General features: G+C 42.5%; 1 protein-coding gene across 1 annotated transcript in view; it reads right to left on the bottom strand.

The window, feature by feature from the left end:
• LPCAT1 (lysophosphatidylcholine acyltransferase 1) overlaps positions 1-7,288 on the bottom strand; it is a 58,890-nt gene extending 51,602 nt beyond the window's left edge. Inside the window, exons 1-2 of the mRNA XM_015854267.2 lie at positions 7,008-7,288; positions 281-423 (exon numbers count right to left, since the gene is read on the bottom strand). Coding sequence (XP_015709753.1) covers positions 281-423; positions 7,008-7,124 — 260 coding nt within the window. The 5' untranslated portion in view covers positions 7,125-7,288. The remainder of the gene's footprint in view (positions 1-280; positions 424-7,007) is intronic.
• Between the last annotated feature and the right edge of the window lie 14,026 nt (positions 7,289-21,314).

Below are 21,314 nucleotides of genomic sequence, written 5' to 3'. Positions count from 1 at the left end.
TGTCAACCTTAACATTAAGGAAGTAATTGAAATTGAAGGATATCACAGTGAGGCTTCATACTACCACCTCTATAACGATAAAAGTCTAGCAATTAGCTATCTTCCACCTGTAATTCTTGAGCCATTTGGTAAATCAAACATTTTTAGGGTGTTCTGTTAGGTATTTTTTGTCTCCTAACTTCAGAAAATACGTAAATACTGTTTATATTTTTATTTTGAAAAGGAAAGCACTGCTATGAGACCTGCACTACATCAGTATTGTGCTACATCAGTGACTCACTTTCTCCACCAGGAGAGGGGCTTTTCAAGCTCTTGCTCATCGCATCCCATTGAAGCAATGAATGCAAAAGGCCAGGCCAGCAACATCATAAAAGCAGCAAAGAAGAGTCTGATAGGAAATAGAGTCAAGGTCATGAAGGCAATCTGGAAGAACAAAAACAAGTGAGTTAATCTAACACAATTTTAGACTGCAAGAAACAGTAATTCCTATAAACTGCATTTTGAAATAACAAATACCTGAACATTTAAAAACAGAAGAACATCAAATCTAATCAAACCATTGTAATGTATATGTGTAATGATTTTGTATTCATAGATCTGAATTAGTTGAAATATGGTGACTCTCTAAAAAACTACCATTCAGCTTTCTGCACTCCTTCAGATCCAATGTTTGTTAGCTACTACATCCACATCCTTTTTCCTCTCAGCAGCATCATATTAAGTAAATATTTAGCATGGGTGTATTGTAAACCTTACTGAATTGTTGTGGAGTCAGCCCATCAGAGCAGCGATGTGAACTTATTCAGTAAGGGACATTCACATGGCAATACAGTCCAACCTGGAAAGCTTTCCCAAGATGGGACAGATACCAGCTCCTCTGTAGGATATTCTTGTAACCAGAAACTGTAGAGAATGCTGTACAGGAATGCCTGTAGATAAACATCCAAATACACATACAAATATCTGCTCCAGATCAGTGTTGACAGGCCCCTTGGGAAAGCAGAGATTTCAAACAAGTTGTCTTCTTCCAGAAGCCACAGTGAACCCAGTTGCTTCTACACCTCCTCCCACCTCTCTAGTTTTCAGAGTCCAATCTCAATCAACAAGTCCTCTACCTTCAACTTTGGTGCAAAACACATCATGTTGGATCTTCTCCCATATTCTTCCACAGAATTATCCCAAATGCAGAGCCTTTCCTAAGCTGCCTGGATCCATCTTACAGATAACACAACTCAGCAACCATTTGTGTAACGATTGACCTATTAGAAGAAACAGTTCCAGGTGCCAAAATCCCCTCCTTCTCAAAGGACAGAATAAAAACAAGTGGAGGGTATGACTTCAGATGACTGGCTAGGGAAGAGAGTGGAAATCATAAACTGTTTGATAGCTGACTGGGATAGCACCAATGCTCCTCTAGCTACACAGAGGAAGCTAGCAGAAGATGGACAAGACACTATGAAGGCAACACGTGAAGAAAGAATTCCAAAGGAAATATGCTATGCATCCACAGGAGACTCAGATGTCATGGAACAGTACTTCTCAATATCATAATAGCTCGGCAAGGATGAGAAATGAGGCATAAGGTACTGTCCCATGTTGTGCTTAATTGATTCATGTCCAGGCTGTCATGGAAAGCATCGTTCATATTATCCTTCTCTTCCATGATGCAGATCCAGTCACCATGGAGCTCAGTTTTCCATTGACCAGTTCACACTTCCTCTCACTTCCCAGAAAAGCTCACTAAACTCTATAGCTGCATAAAACTTCAGGCCTAGGGTAGAGGTAGGGAATACACAGCAGGAAAAACAACAACCTTAAGCTCCCAGTTTCCTAGGCAGCCCACTCATTTTAGCTAGATTTTTACAATAATGATTCAGACCGGCATTATCATCTCATAACTCAAAACAGGATTCCAGTTTCAAGGTGAACGACTTCAGCTTGCCACATCAGAAGAATAGTTTATTTTTCTTGGATATAACATTTTCCCCACATAAAACAGGTCATCTTCCTAAAGTGACAAGTGGTCAGAACAGCCCACAGATAAGACCACCACTTCTGGTAGCAATAAGCAATTAAGTCACCTCAGCTTTTTAATAAAGCTTCACTCCGACTGTGGGAAAAGAGGGAAGAAATAGATGAGCGCAAAGAAACATGAGTTGTAGCAGCTGCATGAGAAGAAAAAATAACAAGCGAGATCTGAATTTGCAAATGAATTTGGATGAGGAGAATGAAAAACACAGACGCAAATATCGATTTGAAGCAATAATAAGGAAAAAAGCTAGAGACAACCAAGAGTTCAAACACTTTGGGAGACTCAAGAAAATTCACAAAACAGGGGAGAATTTATCTGCAAACTGGAGAAAAGAGAGCAGCTGCCTCCCAGGTTCCTCAGATGGGAGAGACCAGCCGTGGAGGAAAAAAAAAATAGGAAAATACAGGTGAGGACACAGTTCCCTGAGATTCATACCCTCTCCTCCCTCCTATTCCTCAAAGTCTCCTCCTCCAACAGGGCATTTGACTGACTTGCAGTGACCCATACAGTCATTTGTATCTGTATCACGATCACTTCAGAGCCACACAGCCAAAGAGAAACAGCTGTTGCATCTATAAGATCTCAAACAATGTCATAAACGTGTAGAAAAGGTCTCTAAGCCTTCTGTGTTTGGAGAGAGCAGTGATGGAATGAGCAAGCAAGCAGCAGTTTCACATACCCACTGCGACCCCTGCTTTTCTTTTTTGCTTTTTCATTCTTTTAAAGCAGGTGGCAGTGAATTACCTGTCAGCGTAAGAAGTTTGTTAGGAGAGAGAAGGACTACATTTGGCCCCTGAAGAAGGTTTGGAACCACAGAATCACAGAATTGTAGGGGTTGGAAGGGACCTCTAGAGATCATTGAGTCCAACCTCCCTGCCAAAGCAGATTCCCTACACCACGTCACACAGGTAGGCGTCCAGGCGGGTCTTGAATATCTCCAGAGAAGGAGACTCCACCACCTCCCTGGGCAGCCTGTTCCAGTGAATCGAGAAAGGCAAGCATTTGCAAAATAGTTCAGGGTACATGCAGACATCACAGTTTCACAGTCTGCGCGGGTTGGAAGGGACCTTACAGATCATCAAGTCCAACCCCCGGGATTCGAGTCCCTGTGTAGCAGAGCGGCACTTCTACCACTTGCACCACAGGGGATTCGAACCTGGGCCTCCGGTGTTGCAAAGCGGCATTCCTACCACTGCGCCACCGGAGGCACTTATTCTGAAGGATTCTGGTTAGTTTTTAACAAGTTGAGAGTTATGCTGTGGAAGTCCCAGGGCCAACAGAAAGGAAGAGGATGGTCTTAAAGCTGGTAGAAGAAGGCTGCCTGAGAAAGTGGATCCTGCCTTTCAGACACGAAGCTCCAGTCTGATGTAAGTCTCTTAAACTGAACAGGTATTATGTGTTCCTTGTTCAGAAGCCCCGCATTCTGATTTGAGTATAAACTTAGAATGAAGGTATCAAATACAAACTTACATCCTTTGTAAGTTCTCTAAACCTTCAAGTCATATGTATCTAAGCGCAGAGCCTGAGAACCAGAGTAAACTTCCTTTTTATGATTGTCTCAGTTTCCCATCTCATGAATGTCAGCAAGTAACAGCCAAAGGAAAACAGACTAGTGAACTGAGTATTTAACATGAAGAGGCTCTGATTTTTTTCCTTCTTAATATGTCAGATAGAGACTTGCCCCACGCTTTCACTAAATCTCTAAAATCCATCTCAACGAGGATGACACCGAAGGAGTGAGAAATTTATCCTTCAACAGTTTCTCTTACCACCTGCTTTCCCACTCTGCAGGTTCCCTGATGGGCATATTTATGGAGATAATAACAGGAGTAGATATTTTCATGTGTTACTAAGCCAACCTAACCAATTATTGCTGTTAAAGAGGGTGGTCCTGTTCACTCTCCGCTTGGGTCAGTTCTAACACTTATCTGAGCTTGCAGTGAGCCAGTGCAGCTCATTAAACTGAAGAAAAGCAACCCCAGTAAAAGAAAAGAGAAACAATCAGACCACAGAGAAAACACAACAGTCTGCTGTTTTAATGAGCCAAATCAGCTCACCAAGACACCAGAGGAACACCAGCACTACTGCAATAAGGGCCAGAAATACTGGAAGCAAGAAAGATGGCACCATATTGTGTTTTTAAGCAGCAGGAAAATAAAGCTACAAGTGCTCTATGACAGCTTCAGTATGCTACTGCCCATTCAGTGCAGCTCACTAGGAACAGAAGTCCTGAATTCACAGAATCACAGAACTGTAGGGGTTGGAAGGGACCTCTAGAGATCATGGAGTTCAACCCCCCTGCCAAAGCAGGCTCCCTACACCATGTCACACAGGTAGGCGTCCAGGTGGGTCTCCAGAGAAGGAGACTCCACCACCCCCCTGGGCAGCCTGTTCCAGTGCTCCGTCACCCTCACTGTAAAGAAGTTTGTGTTTAGATGAGCGAAGCTTGTGGTTAACAAAGCCACGTCTGTCTACCTTTCTTCCAGAAAGAGTCTTTTCCTTACATTATTGAAAATAAAATGCATAGCTTCAGAAATTATTCCACTGTCATCCTCAGATTAGAGCCAAGTAATCATAATTTCTAAAGGAAGCATGACATGCAATGTTTTTACATTGTTACCTTCCAGTTTTTATATATAGCCAGTAAAGTGAACAATTTCTTAACTCTCAAATGGATTATTATTTTTTTTGCTGCTGCTTTCCCTCTTTGTGGTTGATTTGTCCATTTATTTTCCACTTCTTCATTCTCAGTCTATAACCGAGATGTTTTTAAGACGCATTTACCTTGATTTGCATTAAAAAGCAAAAACGTTAATCCAACCTCTTGCAGAGAGCAGGGTGAGGTGGCAGTGAGGATAAAGGAGCTATCGGACAGCCCATCAGCAACAGGCAACAGTCCTTCAGACAAAGCAGTCTTGTCTCCCAGTCCCCTTCCCCCGCCACCTCCATGAAACCTCCAGTCCCCACGCATTCCTGGCCTCCCCTGATTAGGCTGCACAGCCCCAGAACTCAGCTCTAGTAGATTCACAGGGCTGACAGAGAAACCTGTGGCACAGTCTGCGCCTCCAGCTGAACAGGAAGTGAGTTCAGCTGTAATACTTCATGCTGAACTCTTAGTGACGGGCCAGGACTGCGTGAAGGAGAACGTACACTGCTGTAATTGACTGTGAAGGAGCCTCCCTGTTCAAGAAGCCTCCTTTTCTGGGAGAGCAACATTTCACACAAGCGGAATAGTTTCACAGCTCTCCTTTAGCAGCTTCTAACTCAAGCATAACCGTTTTCTTAATTAAAATAAGAGGTTGGGAGGGAATCGTTAGAGCAAAGAAGAAACTGACATAGCTCTGTATGTTGGCTTGCATGTTTCTCCCTCACATAGAAATGAAGAAATAAGGTTATGAGAAAGCCTGGGTTAAATAACTTTGTACCACTGTTCACCCATAACATTCATTTTAAAAGGGAAACTGAGCCATGCTTTGATGAGGCCGTTCCTTTGGTCTGCACGCTGCAAAAGACTACAGAGCTTTAATGACAGATTACAGCTTTCATTGGAAATAAAGCTTTGAAACCCAGTGGCAAAGCTCACATATGATACAGATGTCCAGAGCAGCCTCCATAAGAGGGAGGTATGCGGTCACTGAGTTGAAGTGGCTGAAGATCTGTTATGACAAACAGATCAACAGTGCCAGTAGCTCATACCAGACTGGAGATACTATGAAACTGCTGCTCTGCCCTCCTGATCGTCCTTCTCAAATTCCTTGTAAGTAAACAAGTAGACAGTAGCGTTAGAAAGATACATTGACAACGCAAAGTAAAACATTGTTATTGCTATAATGAGATACAATCAGAACGCACATGACCACATGCTATCTTTTGTTTGCCTCTGCTCCCTTAAAGACTTCTGCCTCATTAATTACACAGAAACCGTGGCAGAAGGGATGAGACGGGGTTACACTGAAATCATTACAACCTTGTGATTTATTGACGAAGCTCCTGGTATAAATTCAATGAGACAAATGACATAAATCTCTTCTCCCTGTTCCTGTTCAATTTATCAGTAACCACCGAATTCAGCCTCATATTGGGAAACTCTATTAAGAAACCAAGTAATGATCTTTTCCACTGGAGCCTGCTACAGATTCCTTGGCTGTCAGGTACTTAACATGGGGCACATTCCAACGTTTTGTAAATCAGGCCATATGTGTCTCATCTCGAGAGCCCAGACAACAATCAGCCAAAGCAACAACGAACTCCAATCCAAACAGAAATTAAATTAAGCTTGGCTCCAAAGAGCCTTGACGTGACAGGTTCAATAGTAGCAGATCTTAATTTCCACATTGATGGGCACTGTAGGCTTCATGCTCCTAAAACAGCTTTAAATGAGCGTTCCTCATGTACTACCGCGATGGAAGTAACACAGGAGGCCGGTCTCCATCCGAGGAGCCCATCGTGGTGATCCTCCACTCAGGCACTAACCCAGATCCTGCTAAGACCCCCGACAGGGCCACCCTCCCCCCTCCCCTCGCTCACCATGCGGAGCGGCGGCAAAGGCGGGTGGGGGGTTCCCATCCTCGCCGCCACTTCCACATCGATTCCTGCCTCCACCCGCACAGCGCAATCCGCGTTATTTACGCGGGGCCAAACTTCAGAGAGCGGCGGGATCCTTCGGTGCGCATCCCTCAGAGCCTGACAATGGAGGAGAACCGCGTCCACAGGAGCGCTCCCCAACACCCCCCCTCGTTTAGGAAAAAAATAAAAAATAAAAAAATAGTAATAATAACAATGATGATGATTAAAGAAATAATAATAAAATACAAATAATAACGAGGAGCGGGGAGGAGAAACGGCAGCCAAGTGAAGGTAAGGCGCACCCCCGCGCCCACTCCTCCCGGCCTCGCCCCCCGCCGCCCCCTCACGGAGCCGCCCCCGCCCGCCGCCCGCCTCACATCGCGGCGGGGCCGGGCCCTCGAGCCCCCACCTTGGTTTTCTCCATGGGGCTGAAGCGCAGCTGGTGTACGAAGGGGCTCCTCGGCGGCGGCCCGCGTTCCCGGCTGCCGGCCACGCAGCATCCCCTGCCGCGGCTGCTCAGCTTCATGGCGGGGAAAGACCGCGAGGAGAGAGGAAGAGGGGAGGGAGAAAGCGAGGGCGATGCGAGGCGACCGCTGCTCCGCGGGCGGCGGTGGTGACGGCGGGCAGCGGCGGCGGCTCGCTCCCCGCTAGGCGCCGGCCCCCGCCCTCATGGGGGCCGAGCATGCGCCCTGCGAGCCGGCTACAGCTGCTCGGCCGGCGCCGGTTTCCGCGTCGGTTGGGAGGATGCGGGGAGGGCGGGGGTGTGTGGCGGGGCCGAGCGCCGCCTTCTCGCCTCGTGCCGCCGCCCGCAGCGACGGTTGTTCTCCTCACGGGGCCCTCTCGACCCTCGGCGGCATCGGGGGACAACGGCCGAGGGACCCCGCGTGGGGCCCAGGCTGAGGGGCTGCACCTCGGGCTCATGCCCCGTGTGCGTGGTGCTGCGGGCTGTGGGGAAGCTCTGCTCGGGACAAAAGGGATAAGGGTGATCCTGAGGTGAAGACGGTTCTTCCATGCTGGCTAATGGAACGGGAGAGAGCATAGCGTGGGGCCAGCGTCTCCTTACCGACAAGCAGCACAAGGTGCTTCCAGATCTGCTTTCTGCTCCGAGCAAGTCACAGTATCACACAGTATCACACAGTATCACACAGTATCACACAGTATCACAGTCTCGTGAGGGTTGGAAGGGACCTTGTTCTTTATTTTTCTTGTCCTCTTCTCTCACATGCACCCTCGGAGCTTGGAAGAGTCGGATAAGGAAGTAGCTAAGGTTGGATCTTAATAAATCTTTAGTTCTCAAGAGCTTCCTTTATATTTCATAAAGGGCTGGTGTCGTGCCAGATTTCAAGAAATCCCGCTGGCTGTCCAACACAGCCTGTTAACTCCAACCACAAATCAAACAGTGCGAAAGATATGTGAGACATTTGATAAAGAAATATTTATCAGGGCTGTTAGTTTTGATCATCTCATAGGTGTTACAAAACAATGATGGCCTTATTCCATGACATTTACACATAAAATCATGAAAGTAATCTGTAATGCCTCTGCTGTTTGTAATCACTAGTCTTAGAAGTGCAAAACAGTCTCTAAGTCCTATGATCGATGTCTTGTCAACTCCAGAAGCCTGACTTGCTGATCCTTAATGGGCCCCTTCCAACTGGGGATATTCTATGTATGTTTCTGATGGTTCATGCTGTATCTGCAGTATCATTTAAGTGTGTTGCACAGACAGTTACTTACTTTTGAAAGATCAGGAAAGTTGTCAGAGGTTAGCAATTGTGATTTGGGAGTTTCCCAGTGCCTTTCACACAGAATCACAGAATGACCCGGGTTGGAAGGGACCTCAAGGATCATGTAGTTCCAACCCCCCTGCCTGGCAGGGCCACCAAACATACACATTTACTAGATCAGGTTGCCCAGGGCCTCGTCCAACCTGGTCTTGAACACCTCCAAGGACGGGGCATCCACAACATCCCTGGGCAGCCTTTCAAAGGCTTGTATTAAAGATCAAAAACCCCCTTGCTGTTAATGAGATCTGTAGAGGTGCTAAACTGTTACCCGGTGAACTGCTGTGAGAGCAACTGCAGCATCATCTGGACTGCCTAGTAAAATTAACAGCTTCAAGTAGATCGTACAGTCAGTCAAATACATGTATATATCCAGGCAGTACAAGCCATGCTTCTGGAATGAAAGCCTGTGTCTTGGAAAAGATTGTCCAAAAGTTTAAAGCAAGCTTACAGATAAGGTCCCAGTGCAGGATGTCTGATATGACTGTTGGATGTACTAATGGGATTTGTATACAGTAAATCAATTTACATGTGTATGAATGAGTAGTACTAGAGGAACATGTGTAGCTTTGACATTAAAGGTCTTGTGTACGAAAATTCCCCCAGGAATGGAAGGAGCTGAGCATGAACCTTAGCACAGGGAGATTCTCATGGTAGGGTTTGAATAGAGGAGCCAGGCTTGGGGTCTGTAAGCACACCAGTTTGGCATATAGTAAACAGGAGGGTGGAGGATGGACTGGCAGGACAGAATAAAGCGTGCTTATCTAACAATACTCCCTTCTGTGCAGTGAACTGGAAAGCTTGCCTGGATCCTTTCAGAGATGCATGATGAAACTTGCTCCTGGATGGTTATTATATGACCCCGAGAAAATGGGGCTAAGACTGTGCAAGTGTGCATAAAAAAGAGCAGTATGTTATTAGTGCACATACTGGTTTGCTGCAGTTGGATTTAGGCGGTTGGTTATTCCATAGCCCAGTTACTTAGTCAATAAGAAATATCTTTTTTTTCCTTGTGAATTAAGTAGATGATTGGATGAAGTATGGCTATAATATTGAGGTCTGATTGCTACTTTTTGTGCAAATCACGAAAGATCCCTAACCATGATGTTGCTGTCAAGGCACTCATGCGTTATATAGCTCATCTAATAAGGACTTATAAGGACATAGGAAGAGGTGACCAATTTATTGCAGGATTTACAGAACCTACCTTGCTTCACAGGAGGAGAAAATGTGTAATACATTATATTGGATGTAAGTGTATTATGATACAATTGGAAAAGGAAATGTTGAAGCTGACTATCATGAGAATAAATTGCGGTAAGCTCTCAAACAATCTCCTCAGGGAAACTGCGGAGCCTGAAACTATTGAAATGAGATTGCACAAACATGTAAGTGCCATTCTACCCCAGTGCACAAAAGCTCTAATTGGTCCTTTCTGTCACTCATTCAGATGATTTATAGGGAGCTGTACAAATAAGATGACTCACATATAAAAAGCACACAAATATTCATTATGAAATATGCCTCTGTGAAGCCTGAAGTTGGAAAAGGAATATTCAATATTTAACAGCTGAACTGAAGTGGCTTTCTCTAATATTTCTCAAATAAATGTTCATAAAAGAGCAAATACGTTGACCACAGCGCTAAACTTGCTTTAAAAACAATAATATAATTTCACCCCTAGAAAAAGTCCTTGCTTTGATTCTTAAGATGGTCCTTGACCTTTATGGCCATTTGGTAAATTCAGCTGATAAATATTCAAGCACACTTCTCTTGCACCCCTGCTCTCAAAACAATGTTTTTACGGTTGATTTCACGTATTTGTTTGTTTTTCTTTACAGTTCTTTTTTCTTATTTTTACCTCATGATTCCCGATGCAAATATAGTCGATATTTAAATCTGAAGAGAGATTCAAAATATATTCGAAAACAGATGTACTCTATGAAAAGAAAAATCACATTCACTCATGTTTGATTACTAGCAGTAGTACAGATTTTGTAATAATAATGTGCTCATGTTTTTCTTCTGATCTGTAAGGCAGTGTAGAATCCACCTGACTTTCCTGATTCAATAAAGAGTGCAGGCCCTAGTGGAAGTTCAGTGGGAAGAACAGTGATTTCTTGTTTTGATAGTGCTATATAGTTTTATATTTGTCAGCCTGAAGAAATTAGAAGAATTTATGAGCAAAAAAAAAAAAAAAAGAATATTTTGGGAGCCCCCCCCCCCCCCCCCAAAAAAAAAAAAAAAAGAAAGAAAGAAAGAACCCAACCCAAAAGATCAGATCTAATTCTAAAATTATTAGGAAGTGAAATTTAAGAAACAACTGTTCGCTTACTTTGGCACGTATTTTCCATCTCAGGTTTCCCAGTGTTGGTTTCAGTGACTGAGAACAAACTCATTGGCTCCCATTAGATGATGTCTTCTGAAAGCTGAAGCAGAAGCAGACACGCTAGGTGCCACAGTGCCTTTTCCAGGCACTAAGCAGTCCACATTCAGTGCTTATATCTTGAGATCTTGTTTAGAGGGCTGGACAACTACCAACAGTATGAACTTTAACAAGATTAAGTGCCAGATGCTACACCTGAAATGGGACAGAAGAGCAGAAAGGATCTGGGGCTGAAGGAAATTGGACCTCAGTCAGAAGTGTGCCCAGGGAGCCAAGAGGGCCAATGATACCCTGGGGTGCATCAGACCTGGCACTGCCAGCTGGGTGAAGGAAGGGACTGTCCCCCTCTACTTTGCATTGGCGCAACCTCAACTTTGAGCACTGTGGGCACTACAGTATAAGAAGGACTTAGAACTATTTGAGAGTCTTCAAAGAAGGGCTATGAAGATGGTGAAGGTTCAGCCAAGAGAGTAGGAGAGAGGCAGGCGCTGATCTCTGATGACTGCAAGAAAACTCAAGGGGATGTCATGGATCTGTGTCAGAAGAGGGTCAGATTGCATGTTAGGAAAAGGTTCCTCACTGAGAAAGTGATCAGGCACTGGAATAAGCTCCCCAAGGCACCAAAAAAAAGAAGTTGGGGCAACTGTAGCCTTGCTCAACATTTTCAAAGGTCCAAGACTGTAATGCAAATTGCTCTGGGGTTTGAGATCTGCATCTCACTTGATTACTTTCCATTGTGTGTTCACAGTATGTTTTTAGCCTGGTCTTCGATATGCTGGTCATACAGAGGAAGAAACATTGGCATTCAATAAATGGTTCAGTCACTAAAACTTCATGAGTTTCATTTAGGAACAGAAAGAAGACTGAAAGAACAGTGTGTGACAAATGCAACTAGAATTGCACTGGATTAGGCTATCCAGGGATGAAGTCTGTGAGAGACTGAGAAGGAGATGCCATAATTACTCAAGAACATCCACTTCTTATTTTATCGCTCTCTGTTGTTCTTAGACTAAAACAGACAAGGAAGAAGCCACAGAGGCTCTCACAGTAGTACCTTTAGATATACTGGTTTTTAGACATGGTTCAGATGTAGATTAGATTCTCAGTTCTTACTTGAAATACATCATGCTTAATTGAGGACTGCTCCAAAAGCTATGCTTCCTATTTTTATTATGGTGGCATAGCAGTAGAGGTTGAACCTTCTGTGAACCAATGTTTCACAAAATTTTGCAGCCATGTGACAAATGGCAGCAGAGGGGCAGTCTAACCAAATGATGTCTGACATGGAAGTGTGTATGAAGCAAAGATGTGTAACTAAATTCCTCCATGTAGAAAAAATGGGACCCATTGGCATTCATTAGTGCTTGTTGAACGCTGATGGAGTCCAAACAGTGGATGAACACAGTGAGGTGCTGAGTGCTGTATTTCAGTAGTGGCAGCAGTGATGTGAAAGTCAAGGATGTTCTGGACAGTCATGCACAGCTGTCACACCGTGAAATGAGAAGTCTCTCAATCAGCTTATGTGTGTGAATCAGTTGATTGTGACCAGGGAATAACAGCTTCAATGCTTTGGAAACAATAGTGGCAATGGTGGAATATCACAAAGTTTGTGCCAAGTGGGTTTCATGGATTCTTACACAGGAAAAGAAGGAACACAGTAAGCAAGTTCCTCAGGACCTATTCAACTAATATGAGGCTGAAGATGACAGTTTCCTGGATCACATCATTACCAGCGATGAGATGCAGTGTCTCATCTCAAAATTACAGTCCATGAAGTGACAACATAGGAATTCCTCATTGCAGAAAAAGTTCAAAATGCAGCCCTCGGTGGATCAATGACATGCACTGTCTGTTGGGATAAAAACTAGTGAACCTTCTGTATTGTTCAGAACCCAGACAAACCATTGACTCTGAACACTGCAACACTAATTAAGCTGAACGCCTAAACTTCCAGTCAGTTCAAAGAAGAATATAGCCTTTCTCTTTCAACACAGATGGTGTTTATAGTGTTATTGTGCTCTTTGTATCAGTTGTAGAGTCCACAGAAATATATAGGAAGCATTACTTTTGGAGCAATATACTTAGACGGCCTCACACACAGTACATGAAGATGAATACGTAGTGCAGAATAATGTGTACTGGGTACAGATTAAAGTAGCAAATATTTTCAGCACTGAACTGTGCTTGTAGACTTCTACATCTATGTTCATTACTTTTTCACCTTCATGCTCCTCCCTCTTTTTTCCTCTAAATATTTCAGCTGAAAATCTTGCAATGTGTTTCTAGTCCTAACAGGAATGAGCAATTATAACCAAAGGAAACAGTCTCTGTCACTAACAGAAGATAATCTTGAAAGGTAGGGAATGAACTCCTGAAATTATTTTCTGTACCTTTTCTGATATGTGTGTTGTTAGCAAGTGGAATATGCGTGCTCATCAAATTCTGTTACTGAAAGAAGCAATTTTTCTCAGTTTGTACTGAAAACCTATGCCCAACTATACAGCAGCAAAAGCTCTGTAATATTATTATGGTAATTTCTGCAAGTCCAAATACTAAAGTACCAAGTCAACATTTTCCATATTCCAGATCATATTCTATAAACTACATAAGAACATCTTAAGCTTTCTGCAGACTTTACACTTATGCCATTGTGCAAATATGAAAATATGTGAAAATACATTTTGAATTCCTGCACATTTGAACTTTTAGTTTACACACAGCATTTTTCCCACGTACTTGCTCTGATTTCTCATTTCTAAGTTACAATATATATTTACAGAGGCTTCATATTAGGCAACCTTTGTTTAGAAAGCACTAGGTTAGCATTATGCAGGAGATAAGTGAAGAGGTATCAAAAAGACCTAGGAAGCTCTGTGCATTATTTATATAATGAAATAGTAGGAAAAATAATTTTGGATGTTTCTGGTAAGATGCATTGTACAGTGACAATAATGTAAAGATGGTAATGGTACAAGAGAAGTGGTAGTAGATACCCAAAAGGTTATTTACAGGAAAAAAACTCACCTGTATGGAAGCCTACAGTCTGCTGGGAAACAGGCTATCTCCACCAAGGAACAATCTCCAAGACACACTGCCTTAGTGGTGGTCAGCCCTTAAATGAGGTCTAGAGGAGGTGGAGTCAAGCTCCACCCCTTCCGGGAGCACAGCTAAGTTACTCTCGCCTGTGCTCCCACAGCTGACCCAACACTTGCCTCAGCTGATTAATCAGAGGTTCAGGCTGTGATTACCAATTTCCCATACAGTGCATCAAATTCATATAAATGAATTCACTAGAAGCAGCCTTGGTTAAAATTATTACTGTGATCCGATCGCATCAAATACCACTTTACAATCACGTGAAATGCTTCATTTAATTTTTCTGAGGTAGTAAAGTCTATTATTTAATATGTTTTAAATATTTATTTACTGCAAGACAGTAGCAGTGGTTAAATATGCAAAACATAAACATTTTACGGTTTTGGAAATGCAAACAGGATGAGCTGCCAAGAGATCTCTGGGCAAGAACGCCCAGACCCAATCTGTTGCCTTCAGAGGCAGAGTATTAGGGGAGGCAAAAGCACAGCCTGTAGTGAAAATGAGACCATATGGGACTCATAGTAGTGCCAGTGGCTTTTTGCCCAGCTCATGCCCCTGCCCTGGCAGCTGCAGCCCTCAAATGAGACAGGGCAAGACAGAATCAGGCAACCACATCTTTCTTATTTGTGTACTTAGCCCCACTCTGCTGGGAGAGGAGGGTGGCAAAGCAAGTACCTAAGTTGGAGCAAGAGAATAAGAAGGAGAATATATGGTATGTGTATATATATAAATAGAATGGGGGTGTAGTATATATGCATACAGAATGGGGATACACTGACCTCTCTCCAAACACAGATGGATGTACTGGTCTTCCCTGGGGTCAGTGAAATCCAGGGATCAAGCAAGTAAAAATACTACATATGGCTGTGCAACAATATGGCTTCCACTAATAAGACCAAGAAAGGGCTGCATATGTTTATGTGCTGGTCTGGATAACCCAGAGGCTGGGCAGGGGGCAGAGAGAGCAGACGGCATAGCCAGAAGCACAGAGTAAGATGATAAAGAACTGCCAAATACAGATACGTTGCTTCAGGATGCGTCATCAGCTGTGTCATCCTGTGGAATAACCCATCTAAATCTAAGCATATTAAGTTCTCCACTGAGTTTATTAATGTGGGCTAACACCATCTGTTTGTGGACACAGGGCATTATATCTCTCATTAACATGATAAAGTAGTTACATTTAGACAGGCTCTTGGATGAGCGGAGTATCATTTAACTGTTCTTATTCATGCTCTGAATGATTCCTGGACACTGGAGAACTGAGTGGTTAATTATTATGGTCAATTATACTTAACTTTTCTACAGCTTTTCTTCAGTTCACCAATAAAAAAGACAATTCTTTGAAGAGAACAATTTTCTCTAGGGTAACATTTAGATGCAAATGTTTTGCAGCAGTAAGCCATGATGAAAAACTATAAAGGATGGCAAAACAGAATGTATTTATTTATTGTAAAAATTAAAAATCTATCAAGTAGTAGTAATTACTCTGAATGCCTTTTCCTATACTATTCTTGCACTCAGATTTTAACACTTTCTTATTGGCTTTTGTCAGAAGGTAATTGTTTTTTTTTATATCAGTTATGTAAGGTATAAAAAGATGGCACCAGGTACCCAGTTACCTGTAAAAAGGTGATCTCTACTATCAGCTCCTACCTTGTAGTGTGCTGATACTGGCTTGCTCAAGCTGTTTTCGCAGAGTTTCAGAGATTTTGGAATGGCTAGCAAAAAGAAAATGATTAAATGTTCAAAGGCTTCCTTTCAGGTGATCATATGTCTCTCACTAGAAGTTTTCAGCAAAAGCAGACATCTTTCTAGACAGAAATTGGAATTAATGCCAAAGTCGCTGTCTGAGATTTGGGGCATAAGTTGTAGAAATAAGCCTAGACAGTCACATAGTGTTTTGCTTGAATGGCCATTGCTCCAGAAGTGGTGGACTTTACCTCTTTGGCTAATAAGTTAAAAAAATGAACTGCGGAGGAGGCATGCCAGTGGCTGGAGACTCTGGAAATGGTCACAGAAAGCATCATAGAGAAGAAGCAAAACATGACAGGAGCTTAGCAGAGATGTAATTTGGGGCTCAACTGCCCTAAAAGTCTGAAGTTCTGTATCAGTAGTATGAGTGTGCCTGTTTGCACATGAAGCACTTGTTAAGTTAGCAAATTACAATAACTTAAAAGGAGATTTCTCAGAAGACAGCTATTTATTTAGATAAACTCCACATTCACTGTAAATAACTTCCCCCTCTTATTTTTAACTGCTTGTCAGGATTCTTCTGAAAGTGGGAGAAAATTTTGTTTCTGAAACTTTTCCTCTTTTCTGCCATCAGTTTTCTGCTTTCTGCCATCTGATATAATGAAGAGAATCTTCCATACTTCTATTCCCAAAGCAAGCCATGACAGAAGCCACAGAATGCATGGGGGGTAACACTGCTGGCTTAACATTGCCATAGTGATGATTGCTAAATTCCTAGCCATTGGTTTGTTTTTCAGGATGCAAAACTTATGACTCAATGGCATCCCACTTAAGCAGCAGCTTTACAACTCCATCATATATATAAAAGTATAATACATAGTTATAATTCATAGAATCATAGAATCACAGAACATCCTGAGTTGGAAGAGACCCATGAGGATGATTGAGTCCAACTGGCTCCACACAGGACAACTCAAAAATCAGGCCATATGAATGAGAGCTTTGTCCCAACGCTTCTTCAACTATAGCAAGCTTGGGGCTGTAACCACTGCCCTGGAGAGCCTGTTCCAGTGCTCAACCACTTTCTGGTGAAGAACCCTTTCCTGATATTCAACCCAATCCTCTGCGTATCAGGAAAAGGTTTTTCAAATACATTCATGCACATGCATGAACACATCATATTTTCAGTTCTTGACCAATTACTGTACAGGAAGTGGCTAAATATACTAGAGACCACAGACAAAACCTGCAGTTTTTATCCCTCGTGAAAGCTTAAAGCCAAGTGACCTGTGGTATGTTGTGTTCTTCCATGTACCGCCAAATATATCTTACACAGACGTGATGCTCTTCACTCAGTACTGCTGTTAATGTTATTTCCTGATAGAAGAGTATCAACTGCATCCTATTTTGCAATAAAAACAGAGGAGGCATCTTTTGCTAGTCAAGCTTCTATCAGCTCTGCCTGTACCCTTCTTCTACACAATTGAATCTCTCAGCCTCCACCTCAAATTTCCTTATTTTTCCATTAGTACAAGCTCCTAGGGCAAAGGTCAGCCATTTTTCTCTTCTACTAAAGTAATTATTAAAAGGATTGGCAACACAGAGAAGCAGAAAACAAACTGCTTTTCCCCGTGAAGAAGGATAAACCAGTCTTACTGTATCTATGGACTTCACTGTAACTGGCAGACATCAGTGAAGTATTTCTTGTGTGAATAAAGCCAATATGTTGGGTGCATGAATCCTACCAGCAGCCCACATGGGTATATTTCCAGATACACTACAACAGGAGGTATCACTCCTGCATGATGGCAGTGCGTGCTTTCAGAACAACTGATTTATCAGCAGCAATTGTTAATGCTCATCTTCTAGATGTCAGAGGGAAATCTCACATCCTGAAGAAAAATATCACTTAGGGGAACCACAGCCAGTGGAGGAGGTAAAAAGCACTGTAACATGAATGAAGAAGAGTAGATAAAGAGGTGCAGAAGATGTTTGTATGTAAGATGTTTCTTCATGAACCTGCTTTAGCTGGGCAGAAGAACATCTTAGAGGCATCTCCAGGCTTTGTGCATTTCTGCAGCTGAATGGCAACATGGGATGGTTGGCCATATCCACCCATTGGAAGGCTGGAATGTGGGTTCAGTGAGTTTGTGCCTGGGAGCAAAGGCTGGTGGACATGAAGACAGCAAGGGCAAGACATGGTGTTGGCTCACAGCCAGGGAGATGTACTGATAGATATTGGGAGGAGATGTTGTAGGAAGCAGAGAATGAAATGGAAAAAAAATAAATATTCATGATTTCTTAGGAGATATGAGGAAAGAGCAAGATTAGTACAGCCTAGGGCTGTAGGAGGTGGGTTGTGATCTGCAAGAAGCCACTTTTCGCACGAGGATCCCCATGGCCCTGAGACAATTCGATCCTCCACTTGCATTACATAGAGTCATCCACTTATGCCTTTTTTAAGTCTAGCACACCATCTAGTGGCAACCTGTGCTGGCCCAGAAAAAAATTCAAACCTTGTTTCCAAAGGTAGATTTTCACAGAAGTCTAAACGCAGTCTCGTCTCTATTTATAAACACAACAGAATAGTTTCAGTGTAGACCCATAAATGAAATGAAATTTTAGAAGTGTTTTTAGTCCATCCCCATTCTTATCTAGCCACTTCTTTCTTTTTTTTTTCTTTCCTGACCAACAAGAAGTACAGTATATCCTTCTTTATAGCCCTTTCTTTTTAAATGCTGTGGATTTCCCTACTGCTACACTTAACGTTTGGTGTTTTCACCTTCACGTTACAGTGCTCAGTGCCCAAACCTATTCCCTTACATTCAATGTATATGCTTGAGAATGCCTGAACTAGGACAGAAGGGAGCAGAACAGTCCAGTATTAATGTGAAGAGTCTATATTTGGTGAAAACTCGGCACAAGAGAAGACCATAATAGGAAATGCAAATCATCTATAGAGATAAATGTTTATCCTTTAAATTCCTATGCTTGCATGCTAGCTGTAGAAGAATTCCATATTAAACTGTTGAAGATACTTCATAAGATATGTATTTTTCTAACACTTTATGAGTAAAAATTTGCAATGAGTTGTAGATAAATATAAATAAATGAACTGATTCAAGTGGTAAAAAAGTTGTATGGATGTATGAGAGAGAATATAGTATCTCCTCCATGTTTTTATTGTCTACTCAGAGTGTGCCAAGTAGACAGCTTGGCACCAAGGGCAACAAGTGGCAAGTTTAAAGTAAGAAAGACGAAGTGCCTCTATGCACAGCTTATACACTAATTTTAGAATTCATTGTTCTACTGTCTCAAGATGTCACAAAGACCAGGAACATGTTAAAAAATTAATTAGGCCTATTTTTGGAGGGTAGGTCTAGCAGTGGCTGTTGTACACAGCAGTTCAGCTGCAGTCCTGGGCTTGGAAGCATCCCATGTGCCAGAGGTTGGAGGGCGGTGGGACTAATCAGAGTAAAGACTGGTGGAGTGGCTAGGCTGGCACAAATCATGGACATCAAGCCCACTAAACCATCTTCAACAGTGTCCAAAAGCAGGTGGCTTGGAAGCAACAAAAGCAAATATATAAAATAGTCCTCTTTTGGAATTTCCCCAGTCAAGAATACCTCTTAGAACTGCTGTAGTATCTTTGATAACATCCAGGGGAAGTTTTAAGTACTTTTGCAGCTTCCACTTGAGTCTCAATGGATTTGCAGTACTTGCATCTGCAGCCTCTTGGGCGAGGAGTTTCCTGGCCCTGCTATGAGCTGTGTGAGGAGCCACTTCCTTTTGTTTGTTTTGAACTTGGCTTCTACTACTAAACGTGTTTGATGGCTTTTGCTTCTTACGCTGAAAGAGACAGAGAACAGACTGTCCTTTCTCCATCCAGGATGTTGCAAAATTGCTCACGGTCAGCTCTTGCTGCTTCTGCATACTATCATAATGCTGCTCTCCAGTTCTAAACTTCCCTGGGGCACAAGGCTGTGGTGAAATTTTGGCTGATTTGGGGCTATTTGCACTGAAATGCAAGGCAGACCCATCAGGGCTGTCATGGTTCACTCTTTTCTGTTCCTCTTCCCTGATTTTGCTTCTGGCCTTGCACCAACAATGACATATATGAAAACAGCTCCTATAATAACAAACACTACAGTGCTTTGTGCTACACTTCCAGTGTTGGAGATGTGGTGTGGGGATCCCTGGGCTGAATCATCCCAGAACAAGCTGAGATAAAACCAAAGTGGCTCAAGAGAAAAAAGCAGAGGAGCACTCACCATGGCTCCAATCATACCTGGGCCAAATAAAAGAAATGCCTTGGAGATGGACTCAGCCACTGCAGACAGATGGGATGGTACCAACTTGTTAGCCTCTACTTTGCCATCTCTTTATAAATTGTTGCACCTTTATAAATAAGTTGCACCTGCAACTGTTGCCTGAGTTACATGTTTAATAAGACACTTCTTGGTTAAGCGGTTTGCTGAAGATGTGCAACTTCAGCAACAATATTTGTATAATCCATTATCCTTTTTTTCCTTCTCTTTGTTGTTCTTCCAGATGCTTTTGTGTTTGCTTGTTTTTTTCAATAACTGTCTTGCAATTTACTTCCTTCCATTTTTATCATTTTGCAGCATTGTTATCTATACAGCAAAGAGTGCGTTAGGGACAAGAAAGTTTATCTTTTGGTGAATTTGGTGTATTCTGGGTCACATATGTTGTCACATCTAAGTTGACTGCCTTGGGAAACAAGGAGAGCTATTTGAAACACCAGCTGCCGCTGTCCGAGCCCTGACCTTGTAAGTCTGAATTGTGCCCCTGGCAGCAAAGTTAATGGCTAACACAAGAGGAGAAAGAGAAAGCAGGCGGCATTTTGAAAAGGCAGTACTGCAGAACACATTGGAAGCTATACATTTTCTTCACTATACTTTCTGTATTTTCTGTAACCTCACTCCTTACTTGACCCACAGACCTCTTAGAGGCCTGTTCATAGCCCAGGAAACCTTGATATTAAAATATAATTTAAAAGAATGCATTCTTTCACAGTCAGGCTGGACAGGACTCTGAGCACCCTGCTCTGCTGTAGGTAGCCCTATTCATTGCAGGGGAGTTAGACTAGAAGATGTTTAAGGGTCTCTTCCATCTCAAACCATTCTGTGATTCTCTGATTCTACCCCCGTTCTCAGCAAAATACAGTGCCATCACTCAGGGCATCCCATAACTGAAGTCTACGTCTTTATTTCTGAATTACAGCGAGAATTGTCTTTGTTCGTGCAGCTCTACATTTCACTGAACTTGATCAAATAAAAGTAAAGTCCTTTTCAGAGAGAATCTCAAAGCATGAGGAGCAGAATTGGATCTGGCTCCTTAACATCTCAGTTTTTTCCAGACATGCAATCTGATCCTCTCTGCTGAAGAAGCATTTCATAACAATGGCACAAGAAGTGAACCTCACATTTTTAAAGATCTATGTTAAAATTCGCCTTTTCAGGCAGGCTAATGGAGATACCTAAGCATTCTTATATGACTACAAGCTGGCAGACTGAGCTGTCCGTCTGAATGGGTAATTAATTCATATAAGTCTATGTTGTGGTATACATACAAATACTACAGATTGTTTGTAAGAGTACAAATGATTTGTAACATTCTGTAAGTACTAAAACCAGTGTTTTATGTATTTGTCATTTCAACAGCAAAGTTATGGATTGTTTGTATTATAATTTTATCTTGTTAATGTAAAAGAAGGAATTTTGCTTTCCTTGGC

Source organism: Coturnix japonica, chromosome 2 (genome assembly GCF_001577835.2).
Source record: "Coturnix japonica isolate 7356 chromosome 2, Coturnix japonica 2.1, whole genome shotgun sequence".
Classification (NCBI taxonomy): Eukaryota; Metazoa; Chordata; class Aves; order Galliformes; family Phasianidae; genus Coturnix; species Coturnix japonica.
This window is presented reverse-complemented; position numbering and strand designations above follow the sequence as displayed.